Source organism: Electrophorus electricus, chromosome 8, assembly GCF_013358815.1.
Source record: "Electrophorus electricus isolate fEleEle1 chromosome 8, fEleEle1.pri, whole genome shotgun sequence".
Classification (NCBI taxonomy): domain Eukaryota; kingdom Metazoa; phylum Chordata; class Actinopteri; order Gymnotiformes; family Gymnotidae; genus Electrophorus; species Electrophorus electricus.
Window position 1 is genome coordinate 11431478 of NC_049542.1, and position 23893 is coordinate 11455370.

The 23893-nt window shown below is 39.5% G+C and overlaps 1 protein-coding gene and 1 long non-coding RNA gene across 5 annotated transcripts; one reads left to right on the top strand and one right to left on the bottom strand.

The window, feature by feature from the left end:
* Nucleotides 1-142: 142 nt before the first annotated feature.
* Nucleotides 143-19549, top strand: cgnb (cingulin b). Of its 4 annotated transcripts, XM_027002352.2 has the most exons (22): nucleotides 143-315; nucleotides 4002-5102; nucleotides 5894-5994; nucleotides 6274-6343; nucleotides 8502-8617; nucleotides 8779-8908; nucleotides 9203-9415; nucleotides 9629-9756; nucleotides 11162-11188; nucleotides 12386-12479; nucleotides 13322-13519; nucleotides 13746-13841; nucleotides 14436-14678; nucleotides 14894-15064; nucleotides 16396-16557; nucleotides 16872-16961; nucleotides 17111-17194; nucleotides 17384-17502; nucleotides 17653-17761; nucleotides 17879-18042; nucleotides 18145-18173; nucleotides 18527-18658. In XM_027002352.2, the coding sequence occupies exons 2-22, from the start codon at nucleotides 4011-4013 to the stop codon at nucleotides 18571-18573; spliced, it is 3483 nt and encodes a 1160-aa protein (XP_026858153.2). In that variant the 5' UTR covers nucleotides 143-315; nucleotides 4002-4010; the 3' UTR covers nucleotides 18574-18658. The 4 variants fall into 4 exon arrangements, with proteins under 4 accessions (XP_026858153.2, XP_026858150.2, XP_026858151.2 ...); XM_027002349.2 differs by lacking the exon at nucleotides 18145-18173 and having other exon boundaries at nucleotides 18527-19549; XM_027002350.2 differs by lacking the exon at nucleotides 18145-18173 and having other exon boundaries at nucleotides 9635-9756; nucleotides 18527-19549.
* Nucleotides 17206-23700, bottom strand: LOC113572625. Its single transcript, XR_003410141.2, has 3 exons — nucleotides 23496-23700; nucleotides 23098-23198; nucleotides 17206-17449 (listed from the first exon to the last, which is right to left on the bottom strand). It is a non-coding gene; the product is annotated as an uncharacterized LOC113572625 (long non-coding RNA).
* Between the last annotated feature and the right edge of the window lie 193 nt (nucleotides 23701-23893).

Here is a 23893-nt window from a genome sequence, read left to right on the forward strand (position 1 = left end):
ACAGGTACCCGAAAAGAGCGATTAATACTGGAATTTATGTATTAGCCAATAACTTGTGCTTGCACGCAGTCTTTAAACCATTTATAGCCAATCGGGGATTTCGGGAGGCGGGTTAAGAGATGGCTGACGCAAATGCAACAGGTTGTCCTGGAGTTTTTTTTTTTGTTTGTTTTTTTTTTTAAGACTGACATCGGGGTGCATGAACTCTCAATCCTCTTTCAAAACGAACATTTTCAATAGACATGTTGAAACATTCAAGGGGAAACTGATTTCGCCATTGGTCGCCATAACCTGAAGACTGGGATAGTCTTTCTGGTAAGCAAATGGAACGCTAATGTTTACCCGTGCTGGGTTGCCTGGTCTTGTCTGTGTTTATACCTGGTAGCACGTACATACCAAAAATCATTGGTAGCCAATCGCTAGAATGCCATTAAATCTAGTTTTATCCTTGCATTGCGTCTACCTTTACCCGTGTTTGCTGATCAAACTGGTCACCTGTTGCTTTGAGGGTGTCTTGCTATTGAGATTGCTATGTGCTGCTAATGACAAAGAAAATACTCTGCTTGGGGGTTCACAACAGTAATGTAGCTTTCTTGTGTTTAAAGCCTAACAACCCTTTTAAAAACTTGAATCATAGATGTAGTGTAAACTAATGTTTTGAAAATGATATCCCACCTTCGTAGACTTGGACCATGTGACAATATTCATTCTAATGTGTTTAGGCCCGGGCAATTACGTGTTTAAAGTTGACCGTTTAATCTGCAACCAGTATACGACCTTACAATAAGATAGAAATAAAATTAGATCTATTTTATAACATATTTATATAATTACAGCTTTCGCATGCGAATAGTGATGTTGAAAAAACATCGCCTAGCTTTGAATAAGGTAGCGTTTCAGTCTTTCAAACAAGCATTGGGTTTCGCTCCCACCGATACTGACAGACCTGCTGGATTGGTATGACGCAATTAAATTGTGCAGTGTTGTGGAAAAGTCGCATGTCTGGAGGACGTGGAGTTTTTCTAAACCATAGAAAGAAAAATACCCTTAGGCTTCATTTGATCAAAATCAAAAACAGAATTTCCGTTTGCTCAGAATTAATGGCTCCCACAGGTGTAAAATGCCTAGAGGGCTTAATAGAGACTGCTGCATTAATGACATTACAAACCTCTGACAAGATCTAATTTTATGTTGCAGTAATATATCTTTATATTGTGTAGTTGCACTCACTGGGTAATGACATTGTAAAGTTCGTCAGATTACATAGTTTACATCTGTGAATACTGGAAAGGGAAATGAGTCTGTGCGTCGTTTCGACCACTCATTCACGTCATGTCCACAGGCCTGAACCTGATACTGAGACTCGATCTTCGGGTCCAGTGACATTCCTTCTGATGATGACAGAAAAATTTCTGATGCCAGGTCTGAGCTCAGGTTTGTGAAAATCATATGGAGGCTAATGTTACTTTTAAAATAAGGAAACTTTGTACCTCATATCAATGTCTATATGAAAGTAAATACAAACCTGACAATGACCAAAAAGAAACCTGAACAGAAGTGGTTTGAGACTGGAGACAGATCTTGTGAAACCACAGATGGACCAGAAACAGGAGTTGGTGTGACTCTCTTTCCCATAAAAAGATCATGAGGTTGGCATGGAGTGCCTTATCTGGCAACAGCTTGTGTATTCAAAACAGAAGGCAAATTCAGTTTCTGGGGGGAAAATATGCCTCGTCAGCTATACATATTTCCGCACCTATTACTTTTTTGTAACTGTGACATTTCTTAGTTGTATTGTTTCTGTAGTGTCAATTAGTAACAAATGTTTGGCATTTAAGAGAGAATCTTTAAATTGTGATTATGATCTTGTATGCTAAACACCTTGTGTTTCCCACTGATGTTTAAATGTTTGGTTTTCCAAAGACCACCTGCTTTTCTTTTCTTTACTACTGGGAAAAGCATGGCTTAGCGTTTGGAGATTTGGGAACAACATTTGGAGAAATAGAGGATTGGTTAATGATTGTGACCTTCGCTTGCATGCTGCTTTTGGAATCATGCCCTATCCTGAGGTCTTAGCATTCACATACCATCCGTCCTCTTTTAGGACACTACAGTGTCACTCTCCTAACTGTCTTCATTGAACCCATGCAGCAGTGTATGTGCAGTGAGAATGTCTGGAATTCTGACTGTGTGTGCAAGACAATGGCTGACTTGGTGTTCATCAGCCTCACAAACACCTCACCAGAGTACTTCTTGTAATGTTGTAATCCCCCTCCCCACTAACAGTTGGTTACTAATTGACAGCCAAGATTCCTAAATGCTGGTCATTGTAACTGTATAAGTCTCAGGGCCAGTTCTGGCAGATATATACACACACACACACACACAAACACACACACACACACTTGAACCAAAGCCAGATAGCAGAGGTTGCAAGCACATATGTACCATGGGGGAAGAAAAACATTGTGATCTAACAAGTGGAAAAGATAAACAGAATAGGAAGATTAGATGGGGAGAGAGTGAGCCCCCCACTGCATAACTGCAGATGTTTTCTGCTCGGATGCTTTAGGACATTAGGATGAGTATTTCCCAGGCCTTCTACACCTGGGAAACCTCTAGGTGGCTTTTTTTTTCTTTTCTAAGAGCAAATTGATTAATGAATTCACAAACACAATCTTATTTTGAGTTTTCGAGATTTATTTTTGATTGATTTTTATGTTTATTGTATGAACCTGCAGTCAAGAAACAGAGATGGGGATTAACCTGTAATGTACCAGAACTGGATCAGACCCACTGCTACACTGTCTGTCTTTCTCTCTCTCTGATCACATGACAGACATATTGAACTTAAATATTCAGCAGTAGATGCTGGTTAACCAGTAGTGGGATCTATAGTAGTTGGAGCCTAAACATCATATATACCCAAGTGAGTCTGCTCCAAGCCACTTGCAAGTATTCAATATTTTTTAAATAAAGTGATTTGGCAAAGGGCAGTTTCACAGATTAGGTGGCATGTGAGAATAAGGCTTTATACTCTTCCATTGGCAGAGCTGTAACTTTTAATTTACAAGCATGGAAGATTTTCATCATTGTTTTTTATGAATATGAAATTATGTTGTTAGATTTGAGTCTTACAGTAAAAATGACCAAGGTAATATCAGCACTTATTTTATTTAATTTGATACATTTTTTATTATTCTTTGCCATCTCTTCTATGATGGATACCAGTCTGAGAGGGTGAGGGTTAAAACTTAGTTCCACCCATACTTCCTATGAAGCTAGTCAGTGAATCTTCTTGAACCTCTGCCTGTGCAGTGTCCTAGGGGATTAAACACAGGCAGAAAGTGCTAACTGCTGAGCGCAGTTCTTTTTTTTTAATTTTATTTTTTTGTCTGGCTTGATGAGCATCTTTGACTAGATAGCATTGCAGGAAAAGAGGACTCCTTCCTACCCGCTGGAACAATATTCATAACTCTCAGACATGTGCAGCAGATGACATCCACTGAGAACTGAATGTAAAAGTATCCTGTTTGCAATGTTGATTTAAATTTTCAATAGTTGTTATTGTCTTCAGTTATGATACTTGATAACAGGAAATCATCATTAATATTAAATCTTGCCTTTTTGAGTCTGGGTGATCCTGTAATACTGTCTACTGAGTTAGAGAAAAAAAAAAGTTTGCATTGCGTTGTTCCCGTGCGCTGCATTTTGACACTGAAAGGAGTTGTCTGTTCAGTCTCATGTTCCAAGGGGATCAGTTTACATTTATTTTCTCTTCATCCTTTGGATATTTATGGTGGCCGTAGGCGCAAAAAACATGGACCTAAACAAACATGCTTCTAAGCTGACTCAGTCTTGCATGTAGCCTGCGTTATTTGAGACTGAGCAAGAAGAACAGCCTGTACCCACATCATTGTTCTACACTGTTACTGAATTCTGTCTAATAGAACAAGAGTTCATTCTTTTTTTAATGTTCTTTTTTAATCTCATGTTCACAGCGAGCCACAATGAGTTCCCCCTCAGCAGACAGAAAGCCTCCTCTGGACTACGGTGTTCAAATACGCTTCATCAAGGACCTGGACGACACAGGTGGAGGTTACGTGGAGAGGAGTCGTGGTGTCGGTGGAAGTGCTGGAGGCAGCGGAACCCCTCCATCCTCCAAGTATGGAGTGGCAGTGAGGGTTCAGGGTATCTCGGGGCAGCCCTACGTTGTGCTGAAGGATGGGGAGAAGGGGGACTCTTATGGGGTACAGCTAAAGACACAGCCCCCAGATCAGATTCCAGCCTCGGGACATTCTTCCCCCTTCATCAGCTTGCCTCGAGGGCAGAGAGATAGGGCACAGACTCCCAAGGACCCATATCGACCATTTGGGCAAGCAAGTTCACCATCTGAGGAATCTGCTTCTGAATTTGGGAACATTTTGAGGAGGCCACCTGGTGATGGACAGGCAGGGAGTCATGGGGAAGGCGAGGGAGGCTCAGAAGAGTGCCCCACCTCCACTCCTCCAGCCAGTGATTTGGAGAAGAAAGACTTTGGAGGACTGAATGAAGCGGGGCTGAGGCGGGTTGGCCAGATTGGTAATGGTGGAGCTGAGTCGAATTGGCCTGTGACTGGAAAACAGGTCAGTCAGTATACATCAGCTGAGGCTTTTTCTGAGCCTCCAGCATCTGTTGAGCCTACAGGTGAAGCCATTGACACCAAATCTTTAGCTCCCATTAATAAACTCATCAGTAAGTTCAATAACAGTGGCCCAAGCAATGCCACTTCTGGCATGCCCAGCCAGACTAGAGGACGCTCTGGAGCTCGAACACATCTACAGTTTGATGAGCGACGGCGTTCTCGCAGCTTAGATTCTCATAAGGAGCCTCAAGAACAGCCTCCACCATCACCAACTATAAACCCGTATGCTCCCATTGCTACCACAAAGTCGACCTGCACCCTCAAGTCCCCCACGCCAACAACCTACAGCAGTCTCGGACGGGGTTCTGCATCAGTGGCCAAGGTGCCTGCTGTTTCTGCATCAAAGCCACCTACGTTCTGTCTGTCACCAAAAACGTCTGTTGCTATGGAAACACCACCTTCTATATTAAAGAAGCATGTAAGTGTTTATATAGCTTGTGTAGGGTAGCATTTAAAGCATTTATGAAGAATTTCCTGAAACTGCATCACTGTATTATGGGTCTGCTATAGTCCTTTGCTTTTGTTTGGCAGGCAGTGTGGGTCTACCATAGCACATGGCCACTGGGTCGCATCATGGCCTTTCTCTCCTTTTAGCAGACCTTTGGAATAATACAATAGTTATATCCAGTGCAACTTGGAGCTGTAGTTTCTACCTGATTAAAAAAAATTAGGTTGTCTTTAAAATCACTCATCGAAAATAAAATGGATTTAATATATAAATCGATAAGTGTGTTAAATGATTTGTTTTTTTGAGATGTTGAATTCTTAGATTATATTATTGCTATTGTATAAACAAAAGAACAATATACAATAAAATCTAATGTTTTTGGTTTTTTTTGTCTTTAAATATTTCTTTTTATACCTGTATATATTTCTGGTTATAATATGCTCACTTTGTATGAAGGTTTCATCCTAACTAGTCAACTAACCATAAACATTTGTTTACTCTGCCAACATTCTGTTAACACATGAATGAAATGAATCTGCTACAATGGCAGAGATAGCCAGCTAACCCTTTGCCTAGACTCTGGCATTGGTTATTTTATAAGCTGTTCAGGGGTATCTGGCACCCCCAGAGGGAGCTGCCTTTTCATTTTTAATAACCGAGTTCTACTTTTGCCAAATGTCTTCAGTAACCCTCTCTGATACTCATATAGTGAACACATGTGATGTGCCAGTACCTCTGAAGCCTCTATTCTCCTCTTTCAGGTGGCTCCTGAACTTCTGAAGAGCCAAAGTCAGAATACAAATTCCATGTATGGAGAGGAAGCCCAACTCAAACAAGCCATTTACAACATCCTCCAAGATGGGTAAACTAGTCCTTTTTTCCCCTCTAAAACAAATGAGTAACCATTACAAATGCAGTCTTACTTTTCCAGTGTAAGCAAATTGCCATTTTTTGTTTACCTCTCAATCACAATTAAATTACTTTACCTTTTTTTAGTTGGGCTATTTTCAGTTGGGCCATGATTTATCTTAGCCAAAACTGTCCTTTTTCTGAAAAAATCCCTTTTAACAGATACCTCAGCCTTTTGAAAAAGTGTTTGACTCATTGTTATTCATTTCTCCTTTTTCTCCCACCCCATCAGGTCTACTGAGAGTGATGTTTCCCTGAGACGCAAAGTCAGCCTCATTCAGGAGTGCTTCAGTGGGATAAAGGTTAACATGCTTGTATTCACCTGAGTCATTTGCCTTCTCCAGAGCTCAGTGGAACTGGGCCTCTTTTGTCAGCATGTGTAAAAGAGGAAGCTACATCAAGAAGTGTGTGTGTGTGTGCGCGTGCGTGTTGTAGTATTGCTTCACTATTGCTTCTCCCATATATGGATCATCCCACCTACAGTAACTTGGCAACTGCTGCCCTAATAAGGAAAACTGATTAGGAGCTCGTAGTTAAGAGTCCTTGTGCTACATCAATAATAGCGTTAGACCAGGAACCAATAACTTTTGAGGGGAGGCTTATCATCAGTGCTGCTGCTCTCATGTGTCCATCTTGAAGTATCAATGACTTTGTGATGGCAATCCTATTTTCTGGCTCTGAAGACCAATATTGAGGTGAATTAGCCCACCAAAACAAGGCACAGCACTTGGTTATAACTTATTAGTGAAAAGCTTGTCTGACATAAATAAGTTTAGCTGTCCTTTAAATGGATGTTTCTCAGTATATACATAGCTGGTCTTATACAAGAGCAAAATGTAAAAGAGCAAAGTGACTGTGGGGTCACATGCACTGAGGAGTGGAAGGAGTATGTGCCAGCATGTGACCATACATGATGCTTTCCCACGTGTACTTGTGGGCTTTGGTGAAGTGGATGCCAGCCTTTCTCATTGCTAGTACCTCTGGTGTCCTTTTGTCCTCTTGGACTTCTCGTTCATCTTCAGTGATCAACACCAGTACTTCTATCCAGCTCTGTTGATGTTTAGCTGTGTGTGTGTTTACATTGGGAAGCTTCAGGCTTCCTGCTTGAGCAGCTTTGCCCAACAGGGCTGTCCTAGCTCTGGGGTTAAAGTACACAATTGCCAAGTAGAGTGGTGCAAGAGATGTGAACAATGAGCAATGTGGACAATCTGAAGCCCACAGTGCTTGGCATCTCATGGTGTTCAGTGTCTGCACTAGGTCTGAATCAGGCTTTTAGTCCTTGGGCTGGTTTTACAAATGAATGAGTAACTATTTTAACTTTAATATGTGCAGAAGCTGTTTAACTTTCCCACAATATCTAATAAATTTGCCTTGTAATGTAATGGTGGTAGAAAAGACAATAATGCACAGAGGTTGGTTGTTTCAGAGTTTTACTTGTTAATGACATGTCAATTCTGGGACAATTATTTAAGTAACATATTTTAGCTTTTTAGAAGTGGAGACACATTGTATCATTTTAAATGTGTTCAGTGATGTTTAAGTATAGAGTATTTATAGCAGTCTTAGAGAAGTTCATTTTTACATGTGATACATTTTCTGTTGATTCTCTCCGTCGTTTCAGTGTACAGTAGTATTTTACTGTATTTTACTGTATTTTACTTTTTATTTTATTTGCACAATGATATGCACTTACAAGTGACAGTTTGGGCCCAGAGGTCTATTATTATTATATTATTATTATTATTATTATTATTATTATAGTATTATAGTGTTAGATTATGTAATGGATACTTAAAGCTTATCCATCTTCAGTGAGCGTAATGATCTTCTTTTATACTTCCTTTTATTTATATATATATAATATATTTAAAAAAAATTTCCTATCATTTATTTTTAGAGGTAATATTTTGTTGCCGTCAGTGCACAGACCTCATCGTGTTTAGATCCGTATCAGTTTACGTTTTAGACATTATTGGGTAAAAATTGACAATTGGAGCAATGCATTTCCTGTCACCAGCATATGATCCTGCTGCAAAACAGGTGCATGGTAGTCAAAATGTGGTTGCTATGACAGCAGTGGCAACAGAACATACATCTGTAGGGCAGGGTTGGCCCAGCCAGCTGTTCCTATTGAAACCTAGCAAGAGACGGGTGACTAAAGTGTGTATATGTTCACATATGGCTCTAGAACGTTATTGTATACAATGATGGCTTTAAAAAAAATCAGTGAAATCTAGGAGCCTTTATATAGTTCATATATTTTATACAATAACATTAGTCTAATTAGTTATTGTATTCATTTCTAGTATCATTTGGTCAGTTTTGTCCAAGGAAGCATATTTGGTCAGTCAAAATTCATGCTGTATGTCATTTTTATTTTTTGGTTAGTGCGGAATCTTGTGATACTAAATGGTGTACCTGGTCTGAATATTTGAAGTTGTATGTTTGTGGGTTCCGCAGACAACACCGGGAGAGTATGGTGTGAAGACTGTGCCAGCGGAGAATGAGAGGAAGACCAAGCAGCTACAACAGCAGCTGGACCAGATCAAGAGAGAACTAGGGCTTGCTCAGGACCAGTAAGAACAACAAATGTGTGAGGGGTGCACATGTGTGTGCACGTAACACACACCCTATTCTATAATGTTTATAGTGTTCTATAGTGATGGATGACTTTAAGAAAAATGTAACACAACAACAAGAAATTCTTGGCACTGGTGGCTTGACTTTCTGTGCTCAGACTGGTGGAGCTGCGCATGGAGAAGGAGGGGGTGGAGTCTTGCTTACATCAGCAAGAGGATGAGCTGGCTCAACTGCAGGAGCAGCTCAGGAGAGTATTGGAGAATACTCGGACAGACTCGCTGCACATGGTACACACACACACACACACACACACAAAGATACACCCACGAAACAGCATGTGGACCATTCTGTAGACATTGGAAGACATGTCCAACAGTTGGGCTATATTGTGGCATGTGATTACTATATTGTGGCATGTGATTACTTCATAAGCAAAATTTTCCTTAATATTTGGAAGTGCATCGAAGCAAGAAAAGTGAATCATGCATATTATTGTTCACGTAAACATATCCTCAAACTGATGTACAAAAACATATACACAAGCCGCCCTCTGTAATTCAGGATCGTGTGTGTGTCGGCAGGACTTGATGGCGGTCCAGGCAGAGATGTCCGAGGCGGTGATGTTGCGGCAGAAGCAGGAGGAGATTCTGCGTATGAGGGAGAGGGAGCTCACCGCTCTGAAGGGGGCACTGAAGGATGAGGTGGCCTCTCATGACAAAGAGATGGAGGCGCTGAGAGAGCAGTATAGGCAAGATATGGAGGCCCTCCGACAGAGCATGGAGCATGTGTCACAGGTACACACACACACACACACACACACACACACACACACACAGTTTTTAGTCCATTATAGGCTGCTCAATTTATTGAAGATATTTAATCTATACAGTGCACACTTTACTCAGATGAGTTCTGTCCAGTAGTTCTTGATTGTAGGAAAATGAAAGCACAACAGCTGGGCTGGGTCTAAGATAGACCTCATTGGTTTTCTTCCCCATCTCTCTTAGTCACAGCGGGAGATCGAGGAGGAGCGTCAGAAGGTGAACGCTTCCATTCTGGCCCTAGAGGAGGAGCTAGACAGCTACAAGGAACAGGGTGATTGTTGGAGCGAGCAGATGATATCAGTCAAACAAGAGTGAGTCTCCCCACTTTGCACAAATTTATATAACATGTTGTAACGTTAAAATAGCTGGGAAGGCCCTTTGGCGCCAAGCAGTGAAAACGGTGAAAAGCACACAGTATTAGGCAGATGCTATGAGGCACACTGGCATTCCTGATCTCAAGCCCAACTGTAGTTATGTTACAGGATGACCTCAAACAAACCAAAACCCCTGATGTCTGTGGCAACTCCAGTACTGATATTTTCAACCAGACCCAAACGGTCTGACTGCTCTTGCACTCAACTGTAATCTTTATGTATATGGGACCCAGTTCACATACAGTAAAGTAATCTGTAACGGTCCAGGGACCCTATGGTATTTCAAAGATTGAGCTTCCCACTGAGAGGGCACTTTCAGTTTGTGTTCAAGTATCGTTGCCGAGTGTCTGGATGAGGATAGAATGCGTAAGTAAAGCCAAAGTTCAGCCTAATGTTTATTAAAGGTGTAGCAGATCTTTTTGCTTCTTAGAACCATGTTTAAATGTTATCATATGTATACACAACTTACTGGTAGGGCTCTTCCAGTGTATTAGTCACTATTGTCTATAACCTCTGAAGAGATACTGTCAATTCATTTGTATGTCTAACAGCTCCACCCTGAATAGTTTGTAGGCTGGAAGGGCTTATCCAAGGCCCAACCCATCCTGTCATCTTCTAGGCAAAAAGGTCCAATCTCTTTCCTTTGACTTGCATCGTAGCTACTTAAAGCAAACAAGTTGTCAGATAATGGCTTTAGTTCATGGGTGCTAATATTTGAGCATTGTCCTGTTTGTTCTCTCAACACAAATATGTCTCTGTAATGCTTGCATAGTATGGTTCAGCTCTCATAGAGTAGTTTCAATTACAATTAGTATGTAGTAATAAAACTTTTTGTATCCCAAGAATTAATTCTTTAGCAGGCAGTTTTTCGGACCCAGATTATATGATGATGGAGATTCTATTTTGAATTAGCACTCCCTCCATTGACCAAAGCAGGATGAAACTGTTTGGGGAATTATGGTCAGTCTAAAATCTGAAATCATTGTAATAAAATGTGGCTTCTTTTGCCACACAGAATCTTATGAAAAGGAGAGTGCGGTCCAGTCTAATAAGCAACTTACCAGAAAGATAATTTCATAGCAAAAAATGTGGCATATCCACTAGGCAATATTTGAGAACGAGTAAACCATCAACTAAAAAATAATGCTATTATAGATTTGGACCAGCTGCAAGAAATTAGCCTTAGTGTTTCAGCTCTGAGAATTGTCCTTAATTTTCTATTCAGTAATTGCAGACATCTGTTGTGTTATGTGGTCATATAATGTGTGTTTTTTGTATTGAATGCTTCTTGGTTTGTGTTTCCTAATGCATGACTAATGCACCTCTGGTTTCTGTTTGCCAGGCAAGGGCAGCACAGCGCATTTCAAAAGTGAGAGAGATCTGTAGATGCATTGCAGGGCCTGATTGACTTATTATAAGAAGCAATACACAATATTTTCCTGTTCAGCTTCTAACTTGGTGCACTGCTGTATGTCATGGTCACTCTAATGACCTGAACCCCCCCCAAAAAAAAAAAAAAAAAAAAAAATATATATATATATATATATATATATATTTGGGGGGTTTTTTTGTATAAGGAACTGTTATTTAATTTTATTATATAATCATAATTATTTTATAATGAGGAAAATCCTATGTATTGCTCCTTTAACAAAACAAGTAATGCAGCCTTTGACTAGTTTGAGTTATTTTGTTTGTATTAGTTAAAGGTTGTTGTATTCGATTTTTGTGGGTTTTAATACACATTGAATGAATCTGGCCTTTCTTATTAATGCTTCTCATGATCAGAGAACTGTTTACTATTGTGGTTGTTGACAAAAAATAACTGAATCAGTTGAAATCACACTGAATTATTAAGGTCGGGAATTATAATCACACAAGTTTCTCCTCATCAAAATTAAATCACAAGATTATTTATCACTAACCTAATAAATCATATTTGATTTAAGTGACTTTTGCTAACCAAATGGTTACCCACTTCATAGCTAATTACAAAATGGAAAAATTGTGTGCATGCATATGTGCATCAAGTAAATCTGGGTACTTCGATTAAAATCATATATTGTATTTTATAGGAATAAAATACAATGGTAATTTGCAGAACGTGTGTGTGTGTGTGTGTGTGTGTGTGTGTGTGTGTGTGTGTGTGTGTGTATCTACACATACATCCAGATGCATGCATATTACACACACACACACACACACCATAGTCACTCTATGTATGTATACCATACTCACGCTAACCCCCTCGCTCTCATATATATATATATATATATATATATATATATATATATATATATATATATATATATATATATATATATATATATATATATATATATATACATATAAACACACACATATGTATGTGTATGTGTTTTGCATTGTATTTTATTCCTTGAAAATGTACATTTATTAAAGAAATAAAAAAATGGCCTTATGATTCATAAATTTCAAGGACTGTGTGTGTAGTATATAGTTTTGAAGCGATTGCCTGTAATGTGTTGTGTTCAGCCTGGTGATGCTCATTTGTGCTGTAATACTTGAGTGTGTTGGCTTTGTGTAGGCTGCTGCAGGCTCAGCAGGAAAAGAAGGAGATGGAGGAGAAGCTGCTCAGGATGAGGGAGACGTGTGAGACAGACTCCCATCCGTTAGCTCAGGTAACACACACACGCACCCACACATCACCTGCCTCCTAGGCATATGTAGACATAATGCATTAACTAAACTGTTATATAAACATAAAGGATATATTTATATTTATGCTTATATGTGCTGAAGTATTTTTTTTCTTAATTTTTCATTCCATTTCATTTATACATTTCTATAAATTTAATTGTAGAAGTCCTTTGATAGCAGTTGGACCTTTTACATGTATTGACAGATGATATCACAGAAATCATTTTTCAGTATGGATAAAGCATGGGCCATACAGATTGCATAAAAAATGTCCTTTATTTATATATAATCTTGAACATGGATCATTTCATTAGTTAATTTATATATTTTGAGGACTACATAAGCACTTACACCGAGCAAAGGCATGAATGTTTAGTGATTAGTTTACCTCCCTATGTACTATGTGCTCCCACAAAATAATTGACGGGGATGGAGAACTGCCACTTTGCAGCAATCTTTCCTGCTTGGTTAATGGAGCCAGAGCACATTAAAATATTTAGGTGCTGATTAACCCAGGGCAGTCACAGAGGCCATTTTCTTTTCTCCAAGCAAATGATAGCTGTCAGGATGTAAAGACTTTAGCTGAAATATTCAGTACATAAATCACCTACATTTGCTCTGATGTTTTGAAACTTTTTTTTATTCAGTTGAGCCTAATTCTGTAACATCATAAAACAATTTTTGACCACATGATGTCATGATGGTCACTATAAGCTGATTTTATGATGTAAATTTAAATACATATTCAAGTTGTATATGTAAAACATTATTTTCATGGGATTTTTCAATTAAATGTCAACATTTTATGTTTTTTTATACTCAGGAGCTACAGCATTGTCGCAGGGATTTAGACCAAGCACAGTTAAAACTTGCCGAGCAGTTGAAGAAGGAGGAGCTTAGGTCTTCGAAGAAGATGAATGAGGACAAAGAACTGGAGCTGAAGTCTGAGATTGAAAGACTGATGGACCAGTCAAAGAAGGACAAAGAGGAACTTGCCAAATTGCTTGAGAAGACACAACAGGTTTACTGAACCAGCTAATTGCTTTTATTGCTGTAGTGTTAATTCATCATTGCTGCATTTGTTTTATATTTGCTTTAAACTGTATAATCCTTTGTGACACATACCTGAAACCTTATAACAGATCTCTGTCACAGTATTTAATATATCATTACTCTGAGCAGTTTTTTTTTTAATTATTCTTATTTTGTCTGCCCTCCCCAACATGTCCTTGTCTCCCCTGCTCCAGTTACCATCCTCAGCTCAAGATGTTGGCACCACCAAAGAGAATAGTCTGGAACTTGAAGAGGCCAACACTCGCCTTAGAGAGAGACTAGCCCGCATGGTAAAACATGCATATGGCAGGAGATACTAGCTTAAATGCATAATTAAGAAAGCAAAAAATAAAGAACATGCATGTGGTCAAGAGCAACCAATTGCAATTACATTTACGTTTATGGCATTTAGCAGATGCTCTTATCCAAAGCAACTTACAAAATTGCTTTGTCATTTACTCATAGAACACATCCTAGCCAGTACAGTAGGTTGGAGACCAATATACCAATTAACTAGAATACTGTAGAAATACAAGTATCAATGCTGATGCCTAGAAGTACAAAATACATAAGCTCTATCTAAGACAACAATAAATACTAGTTTGTTAGTCAACATTGATATAGTAAACAATACCCTACAATAAGTACTAGTTTCGGTTAAACAACATAGGAGCAGGGTAAGTGGTCATTTAAATATTCCACGAACAGATGGGTCTTCAGTCTGCGTTTTAATACTGCAAGGGACTCTGCTATCTGGACAGCAAGTGGAAGTACATTCCACCATCTAGCAGCCAGGACAGAGTATAGTCTCAATACTTGTCTTCCACGAAATTACAAACATTTTGCCTCCCCTATCCCACTTTTTTTTTCCTTTGTTGGTCTAGTCCCGACTGCAATCGGGTAGCAGCAGTAGCAATTCGGAGGTTCTTGAAGAGGAAAACCGCAGCCTGCGTATCCAGCTGGATGAAGTCCGGCGTACATCATCCCGACTGGGGCAGGAGAAAGAGGAGCTCAGCCGGCGAGTGGAGGAACGAGAAAAGGAGAGGGAGTCTCTGCGCCGCAGCAAATCCGACTTAGAAGAGCAGAAGAGATTGCTTGACCGAGCACTGGATAAGATGAACAAAGAGGTGAGCGAGTATGTGCAGGTGATTTTCATTTGTCTGTTGTGTTTCCAGATGTCCTTAGGATACCAGTAAAATTTCATTATATCAGGACATTTCAGGACATTTTTTGAGTGCATGTTTAACTTTTGAAACACATTTGCTAAAACAACCTTTTGTTAACAATATTTGCTCAGTCATTTGTCACATCAAGGCCATGCTGTGTGCCTCATGCCTTTCAGATGGAGGCGATGATGGGGGATTCCCGCCTGTCTGTGCACGCACTGCAATCTCAGCTGGATGAGTTTCGGGATCGCGCACGCCGAGAGCTGCAGGAGGCTCTGAGGTTGAGCAAGGAGCGTCTAACAGATCTACAGAGGGCGCAGGGCAGCCTCAAATCACTGCAGGAAGAGGTGAAGGGGTCATGTTCTGCCTGCATGTCTACCCCTTGCTGACAGCTAACCATAAACCTTGTGCTTGGTGTGTTTTACATCTGTGTTGCTGTCACTGACACCATGGCCTTTTCTCCAAGAGACAGTTATAGGGAAATTCAAGTGGCATCAACTTGCGTCACTTGTTGTTAGTCTACAGGAAGCATCTCCCAGTATTGGCCTATACTCTGAATTACTAAATTCAGCCCGTTTCTCCCTATTGTACCTGATTCTTCAAAACAGTAGTGTAGCATGAGCACACAGTGGGAAGTCAGTGCAACAAACCCTGGAGAATGCTTTTAATTTCTAGTGGTGAGTGTTGTGAAGCAGTGGTATGGCACCTTCTCAGCTGCAGCTGTGCATAAAAACCACAGCCTTGGCTTTTGTCTGTGAAATCTGCAACTGATGTGTCAAGCCAAAGAAAGCTCTGGTCTTGGTTTGGTGCAGCTGCGATTATTGAGTGCTCTGCAGCCATGTTGAGGTTGGACACCACTCTCTGGATTTTTGTTTTGAGGTGCTGCCCTTTTAGGACATCCTTGCAGTGCCCAAACTCCTGTCCATGGTCCTGAAAGGTGGGGAGGATCCAGTGACTTGACTGTACTTTGATTGGCTAGATGCTCCACTGCAGTGTACCATTTTTCTGATTATGGTTGATGAATATATATTTGGATGTTCTTCTCCTTGAATCTAGTTCAGAGAGACCTGTTCGTAGTGATTGAGAGCAACACCTGGACAGGCGCACCTGGAACTTAACACTACTTGGTGGTTTCCTGGACATGGATGGAATTGGGGGCAGGGTGGGGTTGTGGAAGTCTGTCCCCCCTAATTAAGTCTTGGACCCCACCCCCCACCCCCCACCCCCCATTGTTAGTGGCTCACTTCATTATTAGGTTAATGATGAACTATAGGTTAATGTAAGTAGCTAGCTATTTAGCTTGTTTAACAGAAATCTACCTCATTTTTTTTAGGTAGATTTGCCCAATTCTTGTTTTCTTTTTTGTTTTTGCAAGGTTTACTCAGTAATTCACAGGCCTGTATCCACGAGTTCTCAGATGCAGGTCCCTTCTGGTGGTCCTGGGAGGCAGCAATCTCCTGCATGGGCAAAGAGCCACTTTTATTTCTGTAGTATTTTGATTTGAGGAAGCTTCAATCTGAAGGATTTATTTTTTTGTTTTTGTCTGTTCCAGTCAGTGGCTTGCCTTTTTTCATTTATTAGTGCTTGATTACACTGTCAATTAAATGTTTTTGCTTGGAACTTTAATTTTGGCACTCCACATAGACTGTAGAAAAGAGTGTGTGTGTGTGTGTGTCAGGTGTCACGTCTGAAGAAGGAACTGTTGGCATGCTCTGAGGAGAGGGAGAGTGCTCAGCTGGATAAGGAGTTACTGAGCAGCCGACTCAAGCACCTGGAGAGTGAGCTGGAGACAGAAAGGACCTCCCAGACGGATCGCAACAGGGAGATCCGGATTCTAGAGGTGGGGGCAGGGTGTGGTTATGTGCATGCAAATTCTGTCTCACTCTCCCTCCTTTTACCCCTCCATACAGTTTTCCATTTTAAGGACAGTTGCTGGAGGTGTAGGAGTGTTCTAGTGAGTGTTTTAAGATGAGAAACTAAAAGGTCACATTTAAGGTGTATGCATAGCAATATTCAGCCATTAAATTACATTACATTTCAGCTTTTGGCATTCTTACACAGAACAACTTGCACAAATATCTGTGTAGTATCTTCCATAAAGAGTGTGTGTGTGCGCACGTGTGTGTGTGTGCGCATACATGTACATCCTTTCAGGACAAAGTGAAGTCTCTGGAGATTGAGCTGGATGAAGAAAAGAGTGGAGAAGAACTACTGAATGACCGCATCACACGCAGCCGTGAACAGGTGCCAGGATACTCAATTGCTCACTCAGCATATTACAGTTTAATATGAATCCCACAAGCTGCTCATCTGTTTATATATTTAGAAATTGTCATGGCCACTTTTCCTCCAGTTTTGTTTATCCCCAGGGTTTATCTCCTTCATTGTTTAAGGTGGAGCAACTTCGCTCTGAACTGATGCAAGAGCGCTCAGCCAGACACGACCTTGAGATGGACAAGAGTTCACTAGAAAGACAAGTACACAAAAACGCACGCACACAGACACACAAATCAGGGCAGGACTTTTTATCTGAACATGGACCGGACATTTTAAGTGAATGTGGTACATGTTTCATCTGTGTGAAATGTGAGACGTGATTCACTTCCCTTGCATCTGTTTGGCTTGCCTTTGCAAATGTCTTCCTCCTCTGTGCATCCGCTCCACAGGTGAAGGAGCTGAGGAGTCGTATAACCGATATGGAAGGTCAGCCTCGACCATCTGTTGGTGTGAACCTGTTGGAGAGCAAGATCCAGGAGCTGGAGGACCGGTTACGCAGTGAGGAAAGGTATACACCTCCCCTAAACACACACACACACACACACACGGCACAAATCAATGCACTTTTTCTTGTGATTGAAAAACTGGATTGTAGACATGGAGTTGCTAGTGTGTGCACACTGAGTTGCTAGTGGATACTGTACTAATGGATAATCAGGGAGAAGAACAGCATTCTAGCAGCCCAAAGGAGGATGGAGCGAAAATTAAAGGATGTCAGTGCCACACTGGATCAGGAGAGAAACCACCATGCTGAACAGAGAGACCAGGTACACACACATTAATACTCACTCACTCATCCACCCACTGCAGTTCCAAACACTTAGTATTCTCTACACAGGTGCTTGTGTACTGGCTTGAATTTTTGTGTGTGTCTGTGTGTGTAGCTCTCCCTGCGTGTGAAGTCCCTGAAAAGGCAGGTGGATGAGAGCGAGGAGGAGGTGGAGCGCCTGGAGGGCGTGAGGCGAAAGGTTCTGCGAGAACTGGAGGAGCAGCAGTTGCTGAAGGAGGCACTTCAGGCCAAAGTCAGCGCACTGGAGAATGAGCTCAAGTCTGTACACCTCCTACATCATCCCAAAATCCATCCCAAAGAGCTTTATTACTGGTTGAAATAAAGCTGCTTAAAATAACTATTTTGTTCTACTTGAAAAAGGTCCTTTGAAGAATGCTTTGTTTTTAAAGGTATTGAACACCGTAATTTTCTTTCAAGACTAACATGACCTGCATTTGAGTTTGCTTTGCAGAGTGGAAGCATTTAATTAGATGCTGCATTCATTTTAATTTGAATTAGCATGCCTAAACATCATGTTTGAATACATTTATTTTACCCATGCCCTTACAATGACACTTTCTACATTTCACTTTGTTCTTGTAGAGTGGATGTTTTGTGGTTTGATTTTACACTGCAAAATGATTGTTGCTGATTAATATTGATTGGATATATAGATCGGACTGGGGCTACTGGGAAATTCATATATTTTGCGCATATTGATTTTGTTGAGTTGGCATCGTGTGTGTGTGTGTGTGTGTTTCAGGAGGAAAATTCAGCAAACGAGACGTCCAGCTGTGGCCTCCACTCTGAGTTCTGAGGATGAGGATGGATACTTTGACTCGAGCAGCATCACATCCATCCTGACAGAGTCTTCGCTACAGACAAGCAACTGTTAATGAGAAAGCAAAATGGCAGTAGGGAATAATTGTTTTAACAATGTTGAGAGTTGGCTAACGAGAGAGAATAGAGGAAACAGTGGGAAAGGTAGTCCCATTTCAGATCAAGTAGACATGTATATGGTTATTTATTTGTAGAAAGATGACCAAATAATTTTGAGAAGTCCTCAGGTTTCTAAAGACGATCTAATGACGACAACCTTTCAGGCTCACTTTTACATTTTGATTAGTTTAATCTTGTGGAACTTTCCTTCCTTTTTGGAGCAATGGCTGCATTTTGAATCAAAATACAATTACCATGATGATCATTAATTAAATTAGGTAAAACTTCCAACTACTGCTTTTGGTGTAAAGCTTCTGTAAAACTCTAACAGTGTAGTTAGTTACTGTAAAATTTGAAATGTGTAGTATCAAATAATTAGTGCCTTAATTCTGTAAGGAAAATCTAAGAACAACCTTAATGTCTTAGTGTGAAGAGACATTAAGTGAAGAAATGATGCAGAAATGAATCTTCAGTATAGTAAATCAAATGAGCATGTGATGAAATGAAGACAACCAAAACTAAGCTTAAACTGATTCAGTTTAACTCTTGGAAATTGAAGGAATACTGACAAATTTACTTTATATAAACAGCTATTTTATTGCAGCCAACTGAAATACAGCAAACTGGTGCAATGCTATATTCATTTATTCTTGTGATAAGTGTGAAGTTAAAAAGAACTCATTCTTTGTATGCCTGATTTGTGTGTGTGTGTGTTTCTTTTTTTGTTTGTTTTTTTTTTAAACCCATACTGAACTTATGTAAGCAGAAATCAGCTGTGATGTAATAGGGCAGGTACAGAATCCCTGTAACATGTTTATCTTTAAAATTAAATATAATTCTCTGCCTAGTGGTCTTGTTTATATTTTTTGTTTTTTAAAACTAATAGATTCAAGCTACACTTGAACTCTGAGTGTTTTGTCACTTGGTTGACATCTTGCATACGTTTTTTTTTGTTTGTTTGTTTTTTTTACTTTTAGATCTATTTTATCCCTGTAAGACAATAGAAGACATCTTGTATTTGGAAACCCACAATCTCTTTGAGCCATTCCAGTCTGGATTCTGTCCCTTTCATAGCACTTAAACTGCCACTAATGATCTCATGTCTGTGCATTCTGGTGCTCTTTGTATTCTTTTACTGCTATATCTAAGTACAGCCTTTGACACAGTAAGACATTCCATCCTTCTGTCTAGGCTGCTTGAGCTGGGCATTGACTGCTTCGCCCTGGACTGGTTCACATCATATCTGAGAGAAAAAATGTTTGCTACCTTCCCTCTGGCTATACTTCTTCCACATCTCGTTACTCAAGGATCCATTCTTGGGCCCCTCCTATTCATTGTGTACATGCTTCCTTTAGGACATACTTTGTGTCATGCCTCATTCACACCTTCATCTCTAACCCCTTGACCTATTGCAACTCTCTTCTATTCTGCATTAGCTCCTCTTCTGTTCACAGACTTTAGAGGGTTCAGAACTCCTGTCCACCTTCTCACCCACCTTGCTCTTACAATCATATTACACCCATTCTCCAACATCTTCATTGGCTCTCTGTAAAATACCATATTCAATTTAAAATACTCCTACTTACTTACAAAGCCCTGAATAACTTCACTCCTTCATACCTGTCTGATCTCCTTCTTCACAAACCTACTCACTTTTCTTTTCCCCCTTGAATATAATATCTCTCAAACCTAAACTTCTTTCCTCAGCTCTTGCGCATATTCATATTTGGAAATGTTGTTTTATATGCATCAATGTGTTTTCTTTTGTACTGTCTATTGTGAGCATTTTTGGGGTCCTTGAAAAGCACTATATAAATACAATTTAAAAAAAAAATAATTTATTAAGTAGAGAATATGAAATGAAGTTCTTAAGGAATTGCTTATGGAAGAATCTAAAGTACAAAGTTAAAGTCTGACCTACACTAGTTTACTTTTATCTTTTTCAAAGAAAATCTAGTTTTAATGGCAACAAATGAGGAACCTGTGTTCTCACTTGCAGTTTCCAATATCTGAATAGATACAAATTGATAAGGGTGAATTTCTTGCACTTTTCAAGATAGTACATCTGAATATCTGCATGGGGTTAAGATGGTTTCTTTTGTGCTTTGCAATGTATTTTGTTGAATGGACATCTTATTTCACCAAAACATCTGTTATAGCACTTATGGGGGCAGTCACATTGCTTAGATTTAGGCCTAAATTCAAGATCACCTTCAATGTGTTACTGGGATGTAACAGTCTATTGTTTTTCTACTGATGTATTTAAGATTCTCTGCAGAGGCAAGGATTAGAATTGTTTAGAAACAGGGTAACGTCAAAAAGGTCAGTAGGTTTAATTACTTATTTGCTGAATATTGTGTAGAACTGCATCACAAAAATGTTAAAGATGTCTTGTCTGTCATCCTATACTTTAAGATTCTGAGCATTTGAAAGAGCTGGCTTGTTTTTCAGTAGTTATATAGAAGTGTCAGATTTACACATTTCCAAGCTTTTCTTATTTCAATAAATGATCTGCTCTGATATCCCTACAATTGGGATCAGGAACAGCTTTGATTTTAATCATAAGGATTTCAAAAATCTTAGATTTAGACTAGTTATAAAAGAAAAGAAACAGCATATCTTTCACAATTATTTGGAATTGGCACTCAGAACAGTACAATATCTACAGATACTAGCTGTCTATATTCTTCTTAATAATTTTTGAGATTTTCTTCTGGATAATTGCTGGAAACGTCCTAATTTTTATCCACAATAAGAAATCTCCTGAATATGATTCCAGAAAAGTGTTTTAATACCACTGGTATGTTGTGAAGTGTTGTGAAGGACCTTTCTTCCAAAATCTCCAAAACATTTATATGGAAAACATTAAAAATAGCAATAATAAAAATAAGAATACAAAAAAACATGGTAAAAACAAAACAAAATGGAAGCTTGATATATAGGCTTAAATCAGAATTTAAAACACCTCTATAGCTTGTTTTCTACTATACCATGAACCACTATTCCAGGTTTTATAAACCATATATGAAAAATATCTCCCAGCAGCTGAGTTGCAAGTGAGCCAAATAGATCAGCAAGATATAATGGAGCTAGGCCACTAATGGCTTTAAACATCAAAAGCAAGACAATGTAGTGAGTGCACACCTTTAACAGGAAGCCAATGTACATTCAGTAACACAAAGATAACACTTTCTTTACTTTTTAAGGATGTAGACTGCTGCATTCTGAACTAAATGTGCACCCCAAATCCAGGCTGCTGCATTCTGAACTAAATGGAATAAATGTAGATAGGGAACACTTGAGTTACCTACTTAGTGTCAATGACTAAAAATATGGGGAACATTCTGTAAAAAAAAGTATTTGATACAAAGACAGCTTTCATTTAATATACAAAAATGTAACCTTCAGACTGACTCAGTAAGAGCTAAAATAGGACAGTTACAGAGCTTAGGTAGGATATTTAATGTCTGCACAAATTAGCCCCAAAACCATTATTTTGTGGAAAACTACATTTCAATTTTAATCAAACAAGAATATGAGGAGTAGACATATAAACAAAAGAAAGCTTTGAGTTATTCTGACAACCACCCAAAGTTCTTTCTAAACAGCTGAACAGATCTGAAGATTTGTGATTGTGGGTGCATTGAGAGTGGACACTTGCTCAAACATCTCTGACACCAGAATATAAACATTGCTTGAAGTGTCAGGGATGTAAGTGAAGCACTCTTACCAATAACTGCACACATTGCATCTTGACTAGCAACATGTCCAGGGCTACGCAATTTTGTAAAACCATCTGCCTGATTGAGGCAGTTCATTGTTAATCAGACTCAATGCATTAGTAGTGTCATTACCAACCTTTTCAAGGGCATAAACATCTTATTGTACCTAATCAAAATCAATGCTTATGCTGTCATTTCAAACTAATGGTGCAAAAAGCGCTTAGTGGAGCTTGCAGCTGGCTCAGCTGCAACAAAAAGGTCTCTCCTACACACATTATGTAAGGGACTGTATGCATCTCAGAGCTGGCACAATGTAAGCTCCATAACAAGAGCCAGACCATTTGACAAGGAAGTTATATGCATACTTGCCGCATACATACATGGTACTGTTGACAAATGTTTAGTGTTTGTTCCAGGATGTCTTAGGTAAGATAAAGGTATGAATGTAATTTCCAGGAATCAGAGTAACACTATAGTGCAATATGCAAAAAATTGTATTGCCCCCATTACTCATTTTTTGGCTTATACCATTATTTTGCCAACATAGTCTTGGCAAGAGACTGATGAGGGAGAGGTTACATCATGTGAGTGCTCCTCAGTACTGAGGCCTGCTGGTGCAGAAGGGGATCAGCACATATAAAATAAATCCAGCAAAATAAAATACACCTCTTACCCTGCACATTAACAGTTCCTTCTGTGGTTTCTTCATTACGACTCACTGACCAGGACTCATGTTATAACTCTCTCAACAGGTTCTCCCCAGAAACCCGATGCCTGTTCGTGAGCAAAATAGAAACAGAAATTGTCGGAGATATCGACAAGTAGGAGTAGCGTTAAGAAGCAGTCAATGAGAGCGAGAGGCTGAAAGAATGACAATTACGGCATAACCAAAGATGCGTTTCAGGGCTTTTAGGAAAGGAGGCGGGAGTAGACTATCTTTTTACTTGTTTCTGTACAAATGAATGTAATTTCCTGAAATAGCCTGCATTTGGGGATAAGGCGCGTTTTGTCAGGGATCTGTGCAGAGCAAAGATCGTAATGCTATAACGTGTGAGTATTGTTTGCGATCACCTTTGTAGCGTGCACACAGTAACAACCCCAAAACAACTAGTCACAGGTGACAAATGCCGTCTCATGTGAATGTCATAAGGATTATAAGATTTCGAGAGTCGTGTAGTGAACCCTAGGCATAAAAAACAGCTTCCACCCATATTGAAAACTTATTCATGAGCATAGATGAGCTAACTCCTGAACAAGCTAGCAGGTTTGCTGAAGGTGGTGGATTACGTTCAGAGTACGTCATCGACGGGCGCAGCTTGACAAGTATTTGTAGTTGTCCCATAAATTTAACGTCATCCAATGACCTCCTCTCGTTAGTGGCTTGTAGACGAGCGTCGTAGCAGTCACATTCTGGTACAAGGAAAGAAAATCACAGCTTACAGTGTATTGCATGTTAATTTTTATAAAAA